General features: G+C 40.3%; 1 protein-coding gene across 6 annotated transcripts in view; it reads left to right on the top strand.

The window, feature by feature from the left end:
- The window catches only part of ITPRID1 (ITPR interacting domain containing 1), a 129504-nt gene that overhangs the window by 55671 nt on the left and 50857 nt on the right, over positions 1-22976 (top strand). For 4 of the 6 annotated variants that reach the window (XR_016222594.1, XM_089315473.1, XM_017344417.4 and 1 more), the window contains 4 exons: positions 1385-1471; positions 2381-2583; positions 6174-6733; positions 11324-11381. Coding sequence is in view for 5 of the 6 variants with exons in the window: in XM_089315473.1 (XP_089171599.1) it covers positions 1385-1471; positions 2381-2583; positions 6174-6733; positions 11324-11381 (908 nt within the window). In the remaining variant the exon portion in view is untranslated. The remainder of the gene's footprint in view (positions 1-1384; positions 1472-2380; positions 2584-6173; positions 6734-11323; positions 11382-22976) is intronic. The other 2 variants (XM_089315474.1, XM_089315476.1) reach the window with 1 other exon arrangement.

A 22976-nucleotide genomic window follows, 5' to 3' on the forward strand; every position in this document is an offset into this window, starting at 1 on the left:
GCCCTCAATAACTAAGGCTGGGCCAGGCAGAAACTTGAAGCCTGGAACTTGATCTGGGTCTCCCACAAGGATAAAAAGGACCCAAGTACTTGAGCCATCACCGGCTGCCCGGCAAGGTTTGCTTTAGTAGGAACCTGGATCAGAAGGGGTAGCTGGAACTTGATCTAGGCAGTCAATATGGGATGCTGGAGTCCCAAGCAGGGCAACTGAACTGTGGTGCCATGTGTACCCAACTCAGAGCTCATGGAGGTTAGGAATGCTGCGCTCTCCTCACACTTGCACTGTCAGGAAAATTCCAACTAGCTGAATACCGAAGAGGCAGTCCTGTATCTCTCCTCCTCCTACCGATTCACACCTTTCTTCTCTTAAACGATGAGTTCTGCTACACATAGAAACAGTGAGCTATGAGGGACAATGGAGATCTTTTGGGCAATTCTCATTTTGTGAGGATCGTTTTGGTGAGCAGAATACAAGATGAAGTGGGGTTATAAGTGGAAACATGTCTTCTGTCCCTCTTCAAGGCTCCCAGTAAGTTCAACAATATGTTACAAACGGAGTTCTTATTATCCAGAAATTTTCTGTCTTGTAGCTTTGATGAAGAGAAGCAACTAAACAAAGAAGAGACAGGGCCCAGAAATTCTTATTTAATGTGGATAGGACAGAGATAAAGTCAGCAGCCCAAGTAGGATAACTTGGTCTTCTTGGGATCATTGATACCTGTGTGTTTTTTAAAATAAATTCTAATTTTGTAACAACTGGCTATTATATCCAATGCTACTGGATGGGATTCATGGTTTAGCAGAGGTGTATAAAACTGAACTGTGTAGTAGATTTCCATGGTCTTTGAGAGTGCTTTCATATGCTTTGCAATGCAAGCCTATAGGATAGAGTGACACTCATCCTTCCCATAGTAAAGAGCTTGTTACTATTGCATGTGTATGGCCACTTAGAGGTTGTTAGCTGTTCAGTATGAAATCCCCCTCCATTGTGGGAATTAACATGTCCCACTTCAGTGGCTGCTCATGATACGTCTTTTATCACATCATTTTAACTTCCTCCCAAAAGTTGGTGCCTAGCAAGGCTGCGTTCTGAAATGTTCTCCAATGATTTGCCATCTGTCAAAAGTGAGACTATCTGTCACCTTCATAATGAGCACTAGCAGGCACCTGACAAAGTCTCACTTTCTGTAACAACACAACACTCTAGAAAAGAGCGGTGGCTCCCCAGGTGCAAGTCCTTCCTCTCTTCAAAGGCGTGGGCATTGTGAGGCTCTTAGATACTAAGAGGACATGCAAATGTTTGCTCTGGAAGGGGAACATTCATGGTCACCTCCCTGGGGACTGTTCAAATCAACACATCTTGCCTTGGTGTTTTCCCACTGCAGATCTCTGCATCAGTTTTCAGAAGCTCCCAGCCTGTCCAGAGGGACTAGTTTCAGCTCTTGCCATTCTGCTGCAAGTTTACCACAAAGGTGCGTGATTTCCACACTTTTCAGCAAGAGAAATCATACTGTGTAATGAGAGTTAATGAAATTATAAATAGGCACTCGAGAGATACTGAATGGATGAATAAGAAAATGAATAAAGGATTTTCAAACTCCAACTTGCAAGAACCACATAAATAAGTCAGTGAAATTGGAAAACAGGTTAAGTATCTGTCAATGGGGAAAGGACCACATAAGCCATTGGCTCATCTATTTTATGGAATTGCTTTAGCTATAAAAAGAATAGATAAAGATCTGTATGCTAACTTAGATTCTTAAGTTGTGTTGTTAAGGGAAAATTGCAGGAAATTATATAGAGCATGTTAGTATTTATAAAGCAAACAGGTGAAATCTGCAATGCATGTGTATAACTAGGCATGTCTCTAGTTCTTGTCCCACACTCTCCCTGACCTAATTTAATGTTTGCTATTATGAAATAGAAAGCCAGACAAAGAAGCTCATAATTTCATATGTAAAGCACAGGCAAGGAGCCGTGTGTGTGTGTGTGTGTGTGTGTATAGGTATAACCTGTCTTTTAAGTAAGTATACAAGAGAACTTCATACATTGTAGAAAATAGAATTAAAATATAAATTTGTTTTGGTGCAATAAATTTTGAAATCCATGGAGTTTTTTCATACTATGTAATTTTCATGAATTTTTAAAGACCCCCTTGTATGCATGGGCATCAATTTTTTTCACCAACATAAACTTATTTTTTAACCCAATTCTCTCAGGAAGTTTTTGTAGTCCTTTTGTATATGAATTCTAATAAATACACATCTATTTGCATAGTCACGTTCCTCTTTTATCAAATTACTGGAAGATTGTGTGGTTGAAGCAACTTAAAAAAAGTGGTTATTGAATAAGTGAACTGTTATTTCTCATTTTTACTGCAGCATCCCTGAATGGCTGGAATTTTGGGAAAGAGATCCAGTGGAGATTCTCCTGGATCTGGGCTTTGGTACTGATGAACCAGACATCTGTGCACAAATCCCAGCCAGATTCCTGGATTGTGGCTCAGTGGCCAGAGGGATCAACACCCATGTTTTCCTTGAGGCTCAAAAGCAACGGATTCTTGTTGAGAATCCCAGCTTATGTGGTAAGTGAGGACCTGGTGGCATTCACAGCTTGGCAGTTGCAGCAAGTGGTCAGGTGAGCTGCAGTATTAAAACAGGGTGGACTTGGGGTGGGTTTTTGGACTGGTGGTTAATATGCTGATGGAGATGTATGTCAGAGTTCCTGGATTTGAGTTTTGGCTCCACTCCTGATTCCAGTTCCCTGCTATTTGTGCACCATGGGAGGTAGCATGTGGTGGCTTAAGGAGTTGGGTCCCTGACACCCATGTGGGAACCTGGATGGAGTTTCTAGCTCCTGGGCATTTAGGGGGTGAATTAGTAGATAGGAGTGCTCATGTGTGCTTGCTCACTCTCTGCTTCTCAAATAAATAAAAAAGGAAATAAGGAAGGAAGGAAAGAAGCACTTGGGCTATCTTCTACTGCCTTCCCAGGCCACAGCAAAGAGCTGGATTGGAAGTGGACTTGAACTGGTGCCCATATGGGATTCTGGCACTGCAAGAGGAGACTTAGCCCACTATACCACAGTGCCAGCCCCTACCAATACATTTTTGATTCAAGAAAGCTGAGGAGGTTGACTGTAAAACAAGCAATAATAAAATGAACTGACTGTTCAAAAGATGGAAAGGAAAATTATGTCTCATTCAAACTCAGTACAAAAGGTTCATACTTGGAGGATGAGAATAAATTAATCCATTGTTCAATCTACCTACAGGCAAAAATAAAACCTCATCCCACAATTCAGACTATGGAGTTCTCTGTGTTGACTGATCCAATTAATAGGTGGGGCTTGCCTAAGTATAAAAACCTGGTATGGATGGCTGTAAGCAGTCATAACTGCTGGAGCCTGATTCAGTCATACTCTCTGGTTCACAAGAGATTTAGTTTCAACTGAAGCTTAACTCAGGAGAGGAAATATAATGTGAATCATTCCAGAACATCCAGGACCCAAGAGTTTGTGTAGGCCATGGAAGAATAGCAGAGTTCTCTGTGAGAAATCCATCATAATTTTTAGAATAAAAGGATAATGAGCCAATATTTTCACCTTTCAGGTGCAATAGACAGGGAGGCATAAGGAAATGCTCACTGAAGGCTCAGAAACATTGCTCTGATAGTACAACAAACAATAGAACAGAGAAGGACATTCTTGCCCACGCTTACGGCCCTGGGCCATTATGAGTTATGCAACCCTGCATCATCACTGGGGTTGAGAGAAGGCCATGCAATAAAAAACAAAATGTTCTGTTTCCATTATCATTGTCTTACTATCTTGAGGTAGTAAAAAAATTTTTTATCACTTCTCCCAAACTGGCAACATGTCCCAGAACTAGTCCTTACAACATTAGGTCTCTCCCATATGCTAATTAATTTAGTACTTGCACAATGCCAAAATCATTGAAGCCAGATAATACAGAAAGTCTCACAAGTTGAGGAGCTTATTTGTTTTGAAAGGCAAATAGTCATATTAATTACTATCTTCTCTTGAAAGATTCAGAACTACATATATTCCCTTCCTTTATAATCAATATTTTAGCAACTAATAATTACATAGTATTGTGCTTTTGCAACTGTGCTTTGGTGTTCACAACAGATGTAAGCTGCCCATAAGAAAGATGCAGAGAGGCCGGCACTGTGGCATAGTGGGTTAACACCTTGGCCTGAAGCGCTGACATCCCGTATGGGTGCTGGTTCAGGACCTGGCTGCTCCACTTCTGATCCAGCTCTCTGCTGTGGCCTGAGAAAGCAGTAGAAGATGGCCGAAGTCTTTGGGCCCCTGCACCCACGTGGGAGACATGGAAAAAACTCCTGGCTTCGGATTGGCACAGCTTTAGCTGTTCCAGCCAATTGGGGAGTGAACCATCAGATGGAAGACATCTCTCTCCCTCTCTCTCTCTCTCTCTGCTTCTCCGCCTCTCCGCCTCTCCTTTCTCTGTGTAGCTCTGACTTTCAGATAAATAACTCAATCTTTGAAAAAAAGATGCAAAAAGTGGCCATTTACTACGTGCCTGACACAGAGCTAGGCACTGTATATCTGTGAATTCATTCATTTACTCCAAAATCAAACTTGTACTCATTGGTTGACCTGGGATTTGGATTCTGGCCAGCTGACTCCATATACTGTAGTCTTTACACATTCTCAGTGACAGAATAGGTCGACATGATGAAGGTGATGATGAGGACATCTGCATAAAGCTGTGGAGGTTACTCAGGTAACCTTGTATTGAAAGAGCTGGGCTTACTCATTTACATTGAGCTTAATACAAGTATATGTACATAGACAGTGGGTCTTCAGAATTCATGGAAATGCATATTATCAAAAGCTAGTATTTTAAAAGAATTTATTTATTGTAAAGGCACAATGACAGAGACTGAGAGACAGAGACAGAAACAAAGAGACAGAGACATCTTCTATCTACTGGTTACTCCCCAAATGTTGGAAACAGCCAGGGTTGGACAAGCCTCAAGCCAGGAGGCAGGAATTCTATTCTAGTCTCCTATGTGGGTCACAGGAACTCAAGTACTTGAGCCATCATCTGTTGCTTCCCAGGTGCATTAGCAGGAACATGGATCAGAAGCAGAGTAGCCAGGATGCCAAGAGACATTCAGATATGGGATGCAGATGTCCCAAGTTGTACCACAACTTCTGCCCTCCAATTTTTTTGGTGCCATAACAAATTTATCTTTTGAATCTATATCCATGAACTTTTTGAAGTATCCTCATGTAGATCTCATGTCTTCAGTTTCTAATTGATTAGCACATAAAAACTATAGTCTCATATGAAATTTTATATTCCTATATGTAGTTGTTATTATATACCATAGATGGAGTATTCAAAAAGTTCATGTGAAATGAATATAATGAAATAGCTTGGGCCGGCGCCGTGGCTCAATAGGCTAATCCTCCACCTTGCGGCGCCGGCACACCGGGTTCTAGTCCCGGTCGGGGCGCCGGATTCTGTCCCGGTTGCCCCTCTTCCAGGCCAGCTCTCTGCTATGGCCAGGGAGTGCAGTGGAGGATGGCCCAAGTGCTTGGGCCCTGCACCCCATGGGAGACCAGGAAAAGCACCTGGATCCTGGCTCCTGCCATTGGATCAGCGTGGTGCGCCGGCTGCAGCGGCGGCCATTGGAGGGTGAACCAACGGCAAAGGAAGACCTTTCTCTCTCTGTCTCTCTCTCTCTCACTGTCCACTCTGCCTGTCCAAAAAAAAAAAAAATAGCTTTACATGGATTTCAAACATTTTTTCATCAAAATAAATTTATTTCTTCTATTTTTCCATGAACTTCTGGAAAGATCCTCCTATTTGCATTCTCTCTCTCTCATATGTGTGTGTGTGTATATACGTGTATATATATATATATATATACACACACACACATACATACATATATCTCTAATATAGCTTAACTAAATATAACAGAGAATAGGGGAACCATTGTGAGGGGAGCCATCTTTCATAATTACAGTGGCAGGCACTGGGAAAAAGAGTTTTAAGAGTTTGAAATCCTTTTATCTGAAATATCACATGTTAACCAAATCTCCACTTTTTAGTACCTTATTTCCTACAGTTCCATTGAAAAGACCTAGTCTAGAGATTGTGTTTCTTGTGTTGTTCAGGCCATTTCCAACAGCTGGGAAGCTGGGATCATGGGACCAGCACCTTCTCATCTTTGCTGAATGATGTTAACATCCTACAGAACAAAGTGGAGGGGGAATCTGGAGGAGAGAGTGCACAGGGAACCTCAGTGAGTGCAACCAAAGGGCATCAAAGAAGAATGGGGAAACTTACAAGGAGAGCTTCAAAACAGACCATCAGGAGAGACTGCAACTCAGAAGCTTCATTTAAGATGGAGGAGGAGGTTTTCATTCCTTCTTCCAAACCAGAAGCAAATGGAGCAGAGTTACCAGCTGCCTCAGTCAACCAAAGGCATTTGTCTCCTGTGGCAGAAAATCAGTCGCTGCAAGCCCGTGATGACTGGATACCTGATCATCCTTGGGAAAGTCTTCTGAGCAAGCAGTGGCCACACTCATCCCCACAGGCCAAGCAGGTTCCTCCATCCTGTGTGTTTGAGGGGTCAGTCAAGGACAGAATGTGGAAGAACTCGATTCACTCTAATAAGCTCAAGAATTGGTCTTGTCTTGTGGGTAAAGGACCAGACTCCTTTGAAATGGAAGAGGTCAGTGTTGCACTCAAATACTCATCTTCCTAAGAAAAATAACCTGCATCACAGAGTTTTTTGGCTTCCAATCCACATTTACGCCATGTGTCAACCTCTCAGCATTATATTTTATTGGTCCAATTCAGTTTAGTCAAGGACACTTGAGGTCATTTTAGTTACTTCACTTGTGAAACCAACCATTGCTACATCTTATTCCTTTTCTTTTTCTTACCCACAGTTGAATATATGGATATTTTCTGAGTTTACTTTTCCTCAATGTTTTTTCTTAAGATTTATCTTATTTATTTGAAAGGCAGAGTTACAGAGAGATAGTCGGGAGAGAGAGATCTTCCAATGCTAGTTCATTCCCCAGATGACCACATCGGCTGGTCAGGGACGAAGCCAGGAGCTTCATCTGGGTCTCCTATGTGAGTGCAGGGGCCCAAGCACTAAAGCAAACACACAAACAGCACAGCAGCCCAGTAAGTCCAAACCAAACCCAAGTTCTTACTGCTTGGTCAATGGGCCTGCATTAGGCATTTTGGAGAAAACATCAGGGAAATGTCATTGACACATGCCCCGTTTCTAACACAAGAGGGTCTTTCTGCCAAAGCCATGAGAAAACAGCAAGAGTAGTCATGGGGAAAATTTCACTGAGTGGAAAGCCATTGATCGACTTCCAAGCAAAGGGAAACTTGGAGACAGAATTCATATTGAGATGCAAAATAAAACATCAAGCAAGGGGCTGGCATTGTTGCATAATGGGTTAAGCCTCTGCCTGTGATGCCAGCATTCCATACAGGTGCTGGTTCAAGTCCTAGCTGCTCCACTTCCAATCCAGCTCCCAGATAATGTGCCTGGGAAAGCAGGGGAAGATGGGTTCCCCCTCCTTTCATCTTAGGTACCCAAAATACTGTAGGCCAATTCCAAGATGGCATCACTTCTCAGCTGAGCCCTCCATGTACCAGGCACAGAGTTACTAGCACAAAGTTCATCATGGAATCTGCCCTCCAGCGAGCTACAGAGAAGAGGCAGGAGTGGGCACAGAAACCAATAACATCACATCCTAGGGACAGTGCCAGCTCTACATATCAACTTTTATGTTACTATACAGATATGTTTGGAGTTATTTAGAGAGCACCAAAAGACATTCATGATCAGCCAGAACACTAGGAAGGTCAAAGAACCTGTGGAAAGTAAGGTTCTATCATAATCATATAAGAAGAATAGGATTTAACCAGGTGAACGTGCCTATTGGGATCCCTCCCCACCCAAGGAAGATACAAAATTTGCCCTGGGGTGGGCATTTGGTTAAACAACTTGGTTAATAACTGTTAAGATACCACTAGGGATGCCTGCAAGCCTCAGTCCATCTCAGCATTGTCCCTTCCTAATGATGTGTGGCGTGGGAGGTGGCTCAGGTACTTGAGTTCCTGCATGCATGTGAGTTCCTGGCTCTCAGCTTTGACCCTGCCCAACCCCAGCTGTTTCAGGCATTTGGAGAGTGAAGGGTACACTAGTGAATGGAAGCTCTGTGTCTCTGCCTCTCAAATAAAGTACATTTAAAAAATAATGGACTTAAAATATATAGCTGTTAATGGTCCTGATTGTCACCAATCATCTCTCTATATTTCTGAACATGTATGCATATAATCTACATAAAAACAAAGAATGTTAAAATATTAAGCCAATTTTAAAAGGTATATGAAAATCAGTAGAGTTATAAAAGAGAGGAAAAAAAACCCAGCCCTTTGGTCAAGAGCCCTGATTTGAGGATAAACAGAGGCATCACTATTCTTATTTAACTCAATCATGTAAAGATTAATTAACAGACCAATGGTTAAATGGCTGTACAGGACTTCAAGCCCATCTGCAGTGCATTAGTCAGTCTGCCGTATTAGCTGGGATCCAAGCAAGGAGTTGTGCCAAACTCCAACCCAATGTCAAGCTTCATTTGACAGCTCTGTCCCTTAGGATTCTTCTGCTTCAAACTATACAGACTTCAAGGAAAATGATGTCCCTGTATGCCATCTATATGGAAGAGTACAAGGACCGGCACATGTCAAAATCCACTCAAAGAAATAGAAAAGTCTTTCCCCAGAACATTTCCAGATATCCTTACATGACAATTATTTAAGAAAAAAAAAAAGCCTACCTATTTATATTTGGAGGGGAGGAAAGGATTATATTCAGGCGATTTGTGTTTCCCCAGAGCACTCTCCCATGTGCCTTTGCCAGCTGCAGGCACCCAGCAAATCTTTAGTGGACAAGTAAATAACATTGTCAGAACGTATACACCCAGCAAAGATTTGGTGAATAGTAGAGTAACATTCAACGTATTTGCTGATATTAATCTAATCTGTGGGTGGCTTCTATAGAAAACCAGAATTATTGTCAAACTTCATAAACAACTTTATTTATGGTGTCCCTTTAATATTTTCTTGGATTTGTGTGTGAGAGAGACTATTCATATAAAGGGCAGAAATAGCCCCCAAACAGATCTTTAATAAAAATTCACTACTTGAATTTTGTTTTTTATTAAAAGTACATGTAAAATATTACATGTCACTGGGGAAAAATATTTGTTTCACTCCATGTCAATGGATGAGTAAATGAAGCATGCGTAGATTTCATCTTAAATAGCAGCCAATGACAGATTTTATATTTATTTTCCAATGGAAAATCTAAAAATCCAATTATAGGAAATGAAAAATATGAGTGAAATTGGCAGTTTTCCATGGCTTTTAAAACATGAGCCAATGTACTTAAATATCTAGCTATCAGAATTTCAACTATGATTGGATAAATTTTGCTTTCAGAATAATCTATGATGTTTTCCCTAAAGTCACACTGAAGGCTAAATTTGGCAATATTTGGCCACTTCTCAAAATTATGACTCCCACAAAGTTGTGCATAAATTTTTAATGCAAAGATCAACATATTTTGTGTTCATCTTGCCTAGTAGAGTTGAGTCAGCTCCTTTTTAAATTCTCAGACATATCAAATAAATTTAATACTTGTGAAATTTGTGCAATTTTAAAGTCAAGTTGGATGCTTCTTTGTATGCAGAATAAATTATATTTACTCTTCCTGCTTGTGTGCAAAGACTCTGTTCTCTTGAAGTCATGAGTGAGAACATTTTAACGAAATTGTTTAAAAATGCCAATCGGCATCTTGCATATAGGGAAATATTTCAAAAGTTATGATTATTTAATTTTTATTAAGTTTGGCTCAGGTGGACTTTCTCTTTAAGTTGTTGGACTTCTTCGCTTTTATTTTTTATTTAATAGACAAATATGTGTTTGACATTGCAATGCATGGATTTTTTTTCCCCAAGATAATGTCACAGTAAAAAGAGTTTTTGAATTAAACTTGAAAACTTAAATGATGCGCACTGGTTTGTGTTATCAAAACCAATGAAAATAACGGTAAGAAGTGTGTTTAACTACTCGTAAGTGTAAAGTAACTTCTTTGAAAAAGGATGAAGGATTAAAAAGAAGAAAAAAATTCTTTTGGGATCATTGTGCTAGATCCTCATGGTCCTCAATTTTTTCCCGAGTTCAAGGTCATTTGCAAGCCCAATGCATTACAATGCTTATGTCAGTTGATAGAACTTTCTATATTCTGACATCAATACCAAAGAAAGAAAGGAATTTATGGACAAAGATGCATGTCTGCATAATTTTATGTGTATAATTCAGAACACCTTCCAACCACAGGAGAATGATGAAGTAGATTAATGTACAATGGAGCTTCAAAAAAGGTCCACTGAAAAATGAAATGAAAAGATGAATTTGATTCAGAAAATGTTTGGAATCCATGCAGTTCTCCATAATCTGTGTATTCCATGAACATTTTTCAGACTCCTTATGCCTTCAAAGTATATCTATCATGCAGTCATTGTGATTGGTGTTTTCAAAGAAATTTTCTGATACGGGAAAAAAGTTCTTCCTCAAAAATTTTTAGTGAAAAAATTGACAACATAACTGGACCCAGAATAAGTATATGAAAAATCTGTAAAGAAACACTTTGAAAATAATAATAGTGACTATTTTCTTGTCTCCTTTTTAAGTAAGATGTATTACTTTTTAAAGGAATAACTATTATCTTAACAATAACTTTATTATTAAGAGCAATGCTTTATGAAGGAAATTTCAAAAATTGTGCTTTATGAATTTAGAAACTAAATTTTCTTTCATCTAGATATTACTATATACCAACTGAATTTTCTCAGTGTCCATAAATCTATGAAGTCACGATTAACTCACATTCTCCAATTATATTTAAAGTTTTTTGGGAGTAAAACAAAAATATATAACAATATTTTTATTTTTTAATTTTGGTTCCGATGCACATCATCCAGGAAGGACCTGGACTGTCCCACCAAGAAGCAGTCCTTCCCTGTCCTGAAATCTTCTAATTCCCCGAATCCTCTTCATGGGTGCCTTGTCATTACCACCTCCTCTTGGCACACTGTATTCTCTGAGTTCAGGAACTCACGTTTATTGCTCTTGTCAGTTGCCAGTCAATGTTCATTAGGTGTTGATTAAGTGAAGTGAATTTATTATGAAACATTTCTAACGAGATGGATGCATCTTGATGTCCTAGGTCCAGAGCTTTGAGGAAGACACTGGGAATGCCCTTGACAGGACTCCAGGAACCATAGGTAAGAATCCATCACGGTGTGTGACTGCAGCAGTGGTCTTTCAGAAAGAGAATGCAAATAGCCAGTACATAACTTCTTCCTGTGTACAGAGCTTAAATTATGTCCAGGAGGTGTCCTACATGCATGCATCATTTGTGTCATTACAAACCTACTAGCAATGCAAATGCATGTGCAAACTTTAAGATACCACACAAGAGTTGAGTATCCCTGGGGCTCATGGAGTATCTGGCACTTAACTGTATGATCTGACTACTACAGTGGAATGGATTCACATAGGACCAAGACTATTGGTGACTACTCTCTTACTCCTTCTGCAGATTGCTTGATGTTGCACAAGTGATATTTTACTGAGTGTCAGTGTTTCCATCTGCACTAGCTATAAGTACATATAATACTTAAGTTCTCTGCCAGCACCTACATTCCAAATGCAAATGACCTTGACATTAACATCGGCTCCAAGTTGCCAAATCATCTCAGAGTGATGCTGGGCTCTCCTAGATAGCAGAGAAGGAAGGCTTTCCCCTGGCTTGAATTCCCCGACTCAGGCATCAGTGTGATTCCGTGTTTCCATGATCCTATAACAGAGCTAGAAGTAGGCAGGAATTACTGAAGCAAAATAGAGCAGATGAAGCTGGTGCATTTCCTGGAAGAAAATATGCAAATTTTTTATTTAATTTCATGTGGTGTCAAACACATCTTTTTCATTACAAAGTGTATGTATGGGCCTCATTTTGCTAAATGCTGTTTAGAAATTATGCATTAGTAATTATAGGGTCCTGCTGATTACATAAATTGTTATCCTGCTCTTCGAAGTAATTACCACATAACCTGCATTGAGGTTTATAAGACAGAAATAAGCATCTGCTTTCCATCTAATTGAATGCTTCTCAACGAAGCTGGAGATCCCTTTGCCAATAGGAAATACTTTACTTGACATTCAATTAAGAGGTCTACTAAAACCAAACATTCAAAAAATTATTTAAGAAGTTAGGCAGCAATTACTGATGTATATTTAATCTCAAATGGAGGTCTGTAAAGATTAACCTAATGGAGGAAATCTGATGTACAAAAAATGGGATTTTATTATTTTCAAAAAAATGATATCAAGAAAGTATAGTACTGGAAAATAAGTAAAACTAGCTCAATTAATGAGGAAAGGGGAAATTTTATGAATGTATAATAATTATATATATACTCATGTAATCAACTTGAAATATGTATATGAACTTACTGAAATTTCAAAGGATGGTTTCATTTGAAAGACAGACGTGCATAGACTGTTTGACCAATGGAATATGGCAGAAGTAAAGCTGTGCCAGTTACAGATCAGAGCCCTGAGCTCTACTGACTGGTTCCTGGGTTTGGGGTTATCTGGTCTTCGAAAACCCCCGCCGGCAACCCAGTGCACATGGTGTGAAGGTCGGGCTACATGGAGGTTCCACACGCAGGTACCCAGTGGGCAGCCTTGAACGACCTCCCACATGAGTCAGCATCTACGCCGTCCAACCCAGCCAAATTTCAGATGACTCTCACTCTGATGCCATCTGACTACACCTACAGGAGAGGATCTGAGTGACAGCCACACAGTTCAACTAGCCAGCCCCCAGAATCAGGGGAGATAGTAATAAATTGCTGTTTTAAGTCACACATACACACAAACAGCTGAAGGCTCATGACAAGCCCTTCAAAGGCCATTCGGTAAAAACCAGTTTTAAGGTTGTATCGCCTTTACTTGTGCACAACACTCTGAATATTAGCATACAGAAATATTTAAGCATTTGTTAGATGAATTGCAGCAAAGTGACTCCTCACAGAAGATGGGGGGACCCAAGGCCAAAAGTTTGCAAGCTTCCTATAACTCCTAAAAAAGTATCACTGAGACAACAAGGTATTCTGAAGACAGGAAGGAAATATAGAAAGTTGTATTTACAAGAGGTTAGAGACACCCATCATGGGCACTTCAGAAGCTGGGAGGAGGAATTTGTGAGATGTACTGTGGACTAATCTGGAAGAAGAGTCACAAACAGATTAGAAAGAAGAATCTACTGCAAAACATTAAAGCTGTAATTTCCAAATTCCTCATAAACTATCAAATTGGACAAGATACCCCTTTCCTTTTATCTTAGAAAATGAGCAAACACAGCAAAAATCATCATGAGATTCAGCACTAAAGATCAGAGGATACTCAGAAGGAATGCTCACCCATGAAAGAATGAGCACAGGACCCAGCATTTTGGCATGTCTGGTTAAGCCATTGCTTGGGACACTGACGTCACATATGGAAGAGCTGGTTTAAGTCCTGGCCACCCTGCTTCACATCCAGCTCCCTGCTAATGTGCCTGAGAAAGAAGTCAAAGATGGTCCAGGCACATGGGAGATTGGGGTGCAGTTCCTGGCTTCTTGCTTTGGCCTGACCTAGTCTTGACTGTTGAGGATACTTAACAACAGATGGAAGACTGATTCATTCATTCATTCGTTCTCTCTCTCTCTCTCTCTCTCTTTCTGCCTTTCAAATAAATAAATAAATGAATCCTTCATGAGGTGTAGAAGAACTTTGCATCTATATAGATGTACAATCCGCAATGAGTTAGGATCTTTTTAAGATAAAAATGTGAGGTAGATTCTGACAATTGCTAATGAACCACCCCCCCATAGAAAATACCTATAGAAATACCATAGAAAATACTTATAAATTATTGATAAAAATGTTTTTTAAACTCCTAAATAAGGTCACCAAAGAGATGACCAAAAGCAGGCAGATGGTGGACAGAGCTGCAACACTTAAAATATAAAACTGGTACAAAGTGAGTGTGCTATTGTTAAAAAGCATTTCGCCTAGCAGTAGGCTCCAGTAGGCACCATTATAAAACTTTAATAGAAAGTAGTGGGGCTGGTGCTGTAGCACAGTGGGTTAAAGCTGTGGCGTGCAGCACCAGCATCCCATATGGGTGCTGGTTCGAGTCCCAGCTGCTCTACTTCTCTGCTATGGCCTGGGAAAGCAGAAAATGGCCCAAGTCCTTGGGCCCCTGCACCTACATGGGAGACACAGAAGAGGCTCCTGGCTCCTGGCTTCAGATCAGCTCAGCTCTGGCCATTGTGGCTATTTGGGGAGTGAACCAGCGCATGGAAGATATTCTCCCCTGGATACACATACATGTAGACAGATACATATATTGACAGGAGGTCATGGAGTAGCCATTTTAATGAGCTAGTTATTTCTCTTATATAGTAGAATCAGATTAACCTCCATTCAAATTAAAACTAGTTTCACTGCACTGCTTATAAAATATGTGACCTAGGAACTGATATGTAACCTAGAGGTTAAGATCCTTGCTTCCCACTTTGGAGTGCCTGGGTTCAGTTCTTGGTTCTGGCTCCTGACTCCAGCTTCCTTTTAATACCAACCCTGGGAGATAGTGACAGCTGCAAGTAATTGGGTTCTTACCACCCACATGGGAGATCAGGATTGCATCCAGTTTCCTGTCTCTAATAATTTTTTTTTTTTTTGACAGGCAGAGTGGACAGTGAGAGAGAGAGACAGAGAGAAAGGTCTTCCTTTTGCCGTTGGTTCACCCTCCAATGGCCGCCGCGGCCGGCGCGCTGCGGCCGGCGCACCGCGCTGATCCAATGGCAGGAGCCAGGAGCCAGGTGCTTTTCCTGGTCTCCCATGGGGTGCAGGGCCCAAGCACCTGGGCCATCCTCCACTGCACTCCCTGGCCACAGCAGAGGGCTGGCCTGGAAGAGGGGCAACCGGGACAGAGTCCGGCGCCCCGACCGGGACTAGAACCCGGTGTGCCAGCGCCGCGAGGTGGAGGATTAGCCTAGTGAGCCGCGGCGCCGGCTCTGTCTCTAATAATTTTAAAAATATGTGACCTAGAGCAATTAAGTTTACTTCTACATACCTCAATTTCCTCAAATGTAAAATAAATACAAAGAATACTTTAAAATTGTAGAAAATGGGATTAGGGAATTTTTTTAAAAAACCTTATTTTGGGGTGAAAAATTTTGAAAACATGCATTCAAGAGGTCTCCAAAAAGTGCATGGAAAGTACATAGTATGAAAAAACAGCATGGATTTCAATTTTTTGGAACAAAATGAACTTATCTTTTTAAAAGATTGTTTTATTTAGTTAGTTAAGGCAGGGCTAAAGAGAGAAGAGTTTGGCTGGGTATAGAGAGAGAGAAGGAAAGAGAGAGAGAGAGAGAGAGAGAGAGATCTTCCATCTATTGGTTCACTCCCCAAATGGCCACAACTACCGGGGTTAAGCCAAGCCAAAGGAAAGAACCAGGAGCTTGATGGAGGTCTCCCGTGTGGGTGGCAGGCACCGAGGTACTTGAGATATCTTCTGCTGCTTCCACAGGTGCATTAGCAGGGAGCAGGATCGGAAGTGGAGTAGCCAAGACTTGATCCAGCAATCAAATTGGGATGCCAGTGTCTCAATTGGCTTAACCCACTGTGCCAGGACATAGTTCCTAGGGAACTTGTCATTTAATTCCATTTCTTCATGAACTTTTGGAAGAAACTCCTAAGAATCTAATTAACAGGGTTGCGATCATCAAGTGAAATAATATATAAAGATTAAACCTGCAAAGAAAATGTTAAACACTCAATAATGTTATTGTTGCTTATAAATCAAGAAATAGAAATAGAAATAAAAGTATATTATTTAGAGATACCTTACATGACTAGAAGAACTATAAATGAAAAAGATTAAAAGCAGTTACCGTTGGGGAATTTACTTTCATTACATGCTCTTTTACTACTCTCCGGATTTTTAAATTTTTTTCACATTTTATTTTAGAATAGTTTTAAATTTGCAACAAAAAATGTGAGACAGTAATACAAAAGTTTCCCATATGCCCCTCACCACATTTCTCCTATTAATATCTCATATTAGCGTCTTTGCCCCAACAAAGTACCACACCCAGATTCCCCTAAATTTTTTATCCAAACTTCTATTAGTAAAGATTACAATAAATATGGTTTTTATTAAGTTTAAGCACATCAATGAAGTGAGAACATACAGAAATCACAGCAAAATATTTAAAATTGTAGGATAAAGCAGGCCATCATAGAATTAACAAATTTCCAGGGAGAAAAAGCAGACTGCTCACAAAGAGAAAAAAATTCAACATCTTATTAACAACACTACATGACACATAGGAATACATTAACAATCTAGAAGAGCAAATATGTGGACTGATGATTTTATACCCAGCCAAACTCTTCTCTCTATGTAAGTGTAGCCTCCAGCACCCTTCCAGGATGTTCTCAAAGCAGTGAAGGAGTGGTGGAATGTGAATTCTAGATCCCCTTGTTTGGATCTCCATCCCCACTCTAGCAACTGCCATCAGCGTATCTTCAGAAAAATCCATGACTCTGATTCTGTGTCCTCATCAAAAGAGAATAGCAATCAGGGTAATGATAGCTTCACAGCATTGTTTAAAATATTAAATATGTGAATACACATAAATGTTTTAGTTAATTCATCAGCTCTTTTTATTACACAAATTGATTAGGATGCCTATCAAAATAAATGTTACTCCAAAGAAAATAGAATATGGAAAAAGGGAACTGAAGTGGTAAGACCAAGAAAATATATTGATAAAATTTAATTATTAAATTTTTGAAGCAAACAAATGTTACCAAATAATTTGGAATTTAAAAAAAAATATTTACTGCAAGAATTGTGTTAAAGTCCATTATGTTAAAACAAACTTACCAGGAAAGATTGACTGTGAATGGCTGGACATAGGATAAGAGAAATAAAGACAAAAACAAATCAGAAGCCATGATATTAAAGTCTAATAACCCATACTTTAGGGCAGAAGACCAGAGTGAAAAATAAAGAAGGCTTTTGGAAGTTAATCAAAATTATTAACTTCATTTAAGAATTCACATGATTTAAAGGTTACTTTTTAAAAAAGAGAGATTTATTTATTTATTTGAAAGAATTACAGAGAGTCAGACAGAGAGAGAGAGAGAGAGAGAGAGAGAAAGAGAGATCTTCTATCTGCTAGTTCACTCCCCAAATAGTCGCAACAGCCAAAGCTAGGCTGATCTGAAGCCAGGAGCTTCTTCCAGGTCTCTCATGTGGGTGAAGGGGCCGACGGGCTTGAGCCATCTTCTACTGCTTTCCCAGGCCATTAGCAGAGAGCTGGATTGGAAGTGGAACAGCCAGGCCTCAAATCAGAATGTGGGTGCTGCAGGCAGCGGCTTTACCCACGACGACACAACGCTGGCACCTAAAGGTTATATGTTAACACTTGAACACCTGAAGGGACTTGAACATCCATGGACTTTCCTATTCACAGGGGTTCCTAGCAAAGGCCTAAATGTGAAAAGTAAAGCGTCGGTACTTACAGAAGAACATAAAGAAATACATGTTTAAAGCCTTAAGGAAAGAAATAATTTCATAAAGAGAATACAAAAAAACAGACTACAAGAAGAAGCACTGAAAATAGGACTTCATTGTATTTATTAACATTGGTTTAAACAAATTTCAAAGAAATAAAGTTCAAACAACAGTCACAAAATGGAAGAAAATTTATATACAACAAATTATTTATAAAAGTAAGATTATCTAAAAGTCAATAAGGCAATTGGACATATAAAAATGAACAGAGCACATGAATATACAACTTACTGAAAAATCAGCTAATAAAACTAGAAAACAATGTTCTTTCTCTTTATAATCAGAAACATCAATTTAAATGATAAGATTCCATTTAAGACTCAAGTACTGCCAAAATTGCTAAAACGTGATACTACCAAGTGTTGCCAAGCCTGCAGGGAGAAGGGAGAATGCTTACGGTGCTGGTTGGATTACAAGTTGGTACTGAATTTGTGAAAAGTAGTTTGCAAAGCCGTCTAGCAAGATCTAGTGAAGTTTAAGGTGCAGACTCTAACTCAGCATTCCACTTTTATCACTTATCCAGAATCCTCACATATATGCAGGAGAGTGGAGGCATAAGGATTTTTTTTTCAGCAATTAAATAGTGGAAAACTGAAAACAATGTAGGGGCAATTAAGTTAATAGGAAAATGGTTATAGATAGCATGGCATAGTCACACAGTTCAATAATATATAGCCATGATAGTAAACAATCTATGCACATGGACAAATAGTGCAAATAAAATGGTAATCACAGTTGGGTGTATATTAAATATAAAATACATCTTAACCCTAAATAATTCATGTGGAATTAATAACACTCAAAGTACAAGTACAAAATACACAGGAAAATATAAGCACCAAATTCAGGATTCTGGTTACCTGTAGAGAGGAAAATGGCAGGGTGGAAATGGGACAAGGAAGAGATTAACCCAGGGTGGCTACTACACGAAGATAGTTAAGAGAGTCCTTGGAAAAATGGAATGAAGAGATAGGCTTATCTGGAGCAAAATTTTTTGAAATCCAAGTGCAATTGTTTGATAAAGTGCATTTTCCATGAACATTTTGACAACTCCTTGTGTCTGTAATGTTTTCCTTGTTAAAAAATCTGAAACAATGACAAAATGCTGGTGGGCGGCTACAATGAACAGATATTCATTGTGGTATTGTCTGTACTTCTTATGTGTTTGAAGTATTTATAAATATTTCACAAAATAATTTTATAATAAACAGAAGCACCAATAGGAATTATACTAAATGAGAAATATTTATATGAAACAATTTTCCACCCCAGCTATAATCTAAGAAATGCAAATTAAAAATATACTCAAATAGACAGATGAGCTGCTAAGCTGATGGAGAACTACAAGTTCACGTAGTCTCATGCTGGCAAGGAAACCCATTACTTTCCTGAAGGCATTATACTAACATATTAGAAATCTTCAACTGTGTTCACCTTCTGTCTTGGGTTACTCTGCAAAGCAATAATAAGAGAGGTGTGAAAAATTAGAACTAGCCTAAATATCCAACAAATGGGATTTTTAAGTGAATAGTGATATAAAAATGGAATATCTTATAGTCATTAAGAGAATACAATTGCCATTTCATGACAGAGAGGTTAGAGATGTATCGCAACAGACAAAAATTAGTTATCAAATAAGACATACGGTTTTTTTTTTTTTTGACAGGCAGGGTGGACAGTGAGAGAGAGAGACAGAGAGAAAGGTCTTCCTTTTGCCGTTGGTTCACCCTCCAATGGCCGCCGCGGCCGGTGCGCTGCGGCCGGCGCACCGCGCTGATCCGATGGCAGGAGCCAGGTGCTTCTCCTGGTCTCCCATGGGATGCAGGGCCCAAGCACTTGGGCCATCCTCCACTGCACTCCTGGGCCACAGCAGAGAGCTGACCTGGAAGAGGGGCAACCGGGACAGAATCCGGCACCCCGACCGGGACTAGAACCCGGTGTGCCGGCGCCGCAAGGTGGAGGATTAGCCTAGTGAGCCGCGGCGTCGGCCAAGACATACATTCTTAAAACAATCTCAATTCTCTTATGTGAAATGTTATATGTAACCCCAATATATAAATTATATATAATTTCATGTAAAAGTATATATTCATATTCATATATAAGGTATCCATATAACACACATTAAAAAATGCACATGAGATAAACTCAGTTAATAGTTTGGGGACCATCTGATGGCAAGGGACAAATAATTTTTTTCTTTTAGTTTACTTTTATATTGTACAAATTTAAACTTCAAAAATATTTATTATGTGAAAGGTGGAGCAACAGAGAAGGGGAGACAGAGAGTGATAGATCTTCCATTTGCTGATTCACTCACCACATGGCTGCAACAGCCTGGGCTGGTCCAAGCCAAAGCCGGAAGCCAAGAACTGCCTCCTGGTTTCCCACATAGGTGGCAGGAAGCTGGTTTGGAAGCAGAACAGCAGGGATGCTGGCATCTCAAGCAGTTGCTTACCTGGCTGTGCCACAATACTGCCCTCATATTGTATAGATTTAAAATTTGTTAAACTTCATTTTTATATCAACTCTTTATAAATAGATTTATTTGAGAGGCAGAGGACGGAAGGGAGGGGAGAGCGAGAGAGAGAAGGAGAAAGAGAAAGAAAAGAGAGAGATCCCATTGACTGGTTCATTCCCCAGAGGCCTGCAACATCCCTTAGCTGGGGTTGAAGCAGGCAACCAGAAATTCGATCACTGGAGCCTTGACCGCCATCAGCATTAGCAGGAAGCTGGAGTCAGATTGGAGCTGGGTATCAAATCTAGGCACTCTGAAATGAGATGCAGGAATCTTACCCACTAGGCCAAATGCCTTTCTGTGGGGAGCAACTCGGACTAGACTAAGTTACTGGAATTAAGACTTATTCTATGCATCTGCTCTCCCACAATATGGCGCTGGGAGAGGAGTAAACAGCTTCTACACAGCTGCCTCTCACCAACTTGACAAGCTGCAGGAGCTGCTCCTGATTGGAGGAGAGCAGCGTGCTCTGCGTGTGGGTAGCAGAGTTGGGATTGGTGGAAGAGGACTATAAAGGAGGAGAGAGACAACATGCACCAGGAACATCTATCTGAAGGAACACCTGAGCAGCCCCCGAGAGAGCCGGCCGGCAGTGTGCCGCTCCCCCGCGGAAGCGGGGAAAGTGGCAGGGGGAGCCGCCCTTCCACGGAGGTGGAAGGATCGGCAGCCAACATGGGAAGGATCGGTAGCCAACCCGGGAAGGACCAGCAGCAAACCCAGAAAGGGCCGAGCAGACAAAAGAACAGCGCAGGGTCCTGTGTCATTCCTCCATGAAGAGGGGGAGCAACACCTTTCCCTATTTCTTTTTTTTAAAACAAGTTTGTAACCCTCACCCCTCCGACAAAAGATGGCTATAGGTAGATTGATTGCTAGGTAGCTAGATAGAGCTCACAGTGTTGACAATGACAATGTCTGGATGACAGGATTCTATGTGAATCTTCCTGATTTGTTTATCTGTGTCTTCTACTGCATCTACAACAGAACAAGAAAATCATTCAGCAAAGACAACTATATGTGTAAATGTCTACAGAGTTTACTTGGAAATTTAGCAGGAGTAAATTATTTATTTTTAATAGAATGTTTGCTCCAAAGTGGATTTGGAAAGGTAACTTTGAATGGGTCCCTTATTACCCATCTCCTAGTTCCTTTTCCTCATCAGTTACCACTTCCTATGAGATTCTGTTTCCTGTTTCTCTTCCCCTCACTCCCCTTCTCCATCTTTCACTCCTTTTCTCATCTTTTGGTGTTATTTCAAAGGGGTGCAGGTCTAATCAGAGCACTACAAATGACCCACTCTCATTTCTTACTCAGCCCTGGCTTCTATTCTTTCTGTATTTTCTCTACCTGTAACTTCTTCCCTTCTCTACAGACTCAGCTTGGAGGAACTCTGCTTGTATTTCTCTCTCTCATAACAAATTGTATACTACTTGAGGGCGGGACTCTTGTATTTTTTGCTGTGTACCCCTAGACTTAGCAGGGGGCCTGACTCCTAAAGGACCCTCCCCCCTGCCAACACACACACAGCCTGCCTCCCATATTGATTACATCACTATCTGGGCTTCTGTGACCTTAGCCATAGAGTTCTTAAGCAGATTCATCAGTAGTGATTTAGCCTTGCAACAGTGTGGTATATGCATTCTTAGTGACTATATTTTTTTTTTTTGGCCAGGCAGAGTTAGACAGTGAGATAGAGAGAGTCAGAGAGAAAGGTCTTCCTTTTTCCATTGGTTCACCCCCCCAAGTAGCCACTATGGCCAGCATGTTGTGGTCGGCATGCTGCTCCGATCCGAAGCCAGGAGCCAGGTGCTTCCTCCTGGTCTCCCATGCGGGTGCAGGGCCCAAGGACCTGGGCCATCCTCCACAGCACTCCCAGGCCACAGCAGAGAGCTGGGCTGGAAGAAGAAAAACTGGAACAGAATCCAGCGCCCAACTGGGGACTAGAACCTGGGGTGCCGGTGCCACAGGCGGAGGATTAGCCTAGTGAGCCGTGGCGCCGGCCAGTGACTATTCTTAACATACATTTGTATTGTATCTTTACTGGTATTTGTAATGATTTTTTGGCATATATTTCAATACTTTCATCACTTGGTATCCACAGGGAATTGTTTCCAGGATTCCTCATCAGTTACCAAATCATATCACTTATATAAACTAGCTTAATATTCACATAAAGCCTACACATATCCTCCTGTAAACTTCAAATCATATCTCAATAACTTGCAATACTAGTATAATGTAAATACTGTGCAAATGGTATTTTTGTTGGTGTTTTTTTCCAAATATTTTTGACTTGTGGTTGGTTGATTCTATGAGTGCAGCCCATGGATACAGAAGGATGATATGTTTGTAAGCTAGGACTGTTTCCAATGACACGTTTCTTTCAGCACAATGAATTCGTGCTTTATTTTTTTTAACTTTATTTAATGAATATAAATTTCCAAAGTACAGCTTATGGAGTACAATGCCCCCCCACAACTTCCCTCCCACCCGCAACCCTCTCATTTCCCGCTCCCTCTCCCCTTCCATTCACATCAAGATTCATTTTCAATTCTCTTTATATACAGATCAGTTTAGCATATATTAAGTAGAGATTTCAACAGTTTGCATCCACATAGAAACACAAAGTGAAAAATACTGTTTGAGTACTAGTTATAGCATTAA

Source organism: Oryctolagus cuniculus, chromosome 16, assembly GCF_051225735.1.
Source record: "Oryctolagus cuniculus isolate XC-2025 breed Fujian yellow rabbit chromosome 16, ASM5122573v1, whole genome shotgun sequence".
Classification (NCBI taxonomy): domain Eukaryota; kingdom Metazoa; phylum Chordata; class Mammalia; order Lagomorpha; family Leporidae; genus Oryctolagus; species Oryctolagus cuniculus.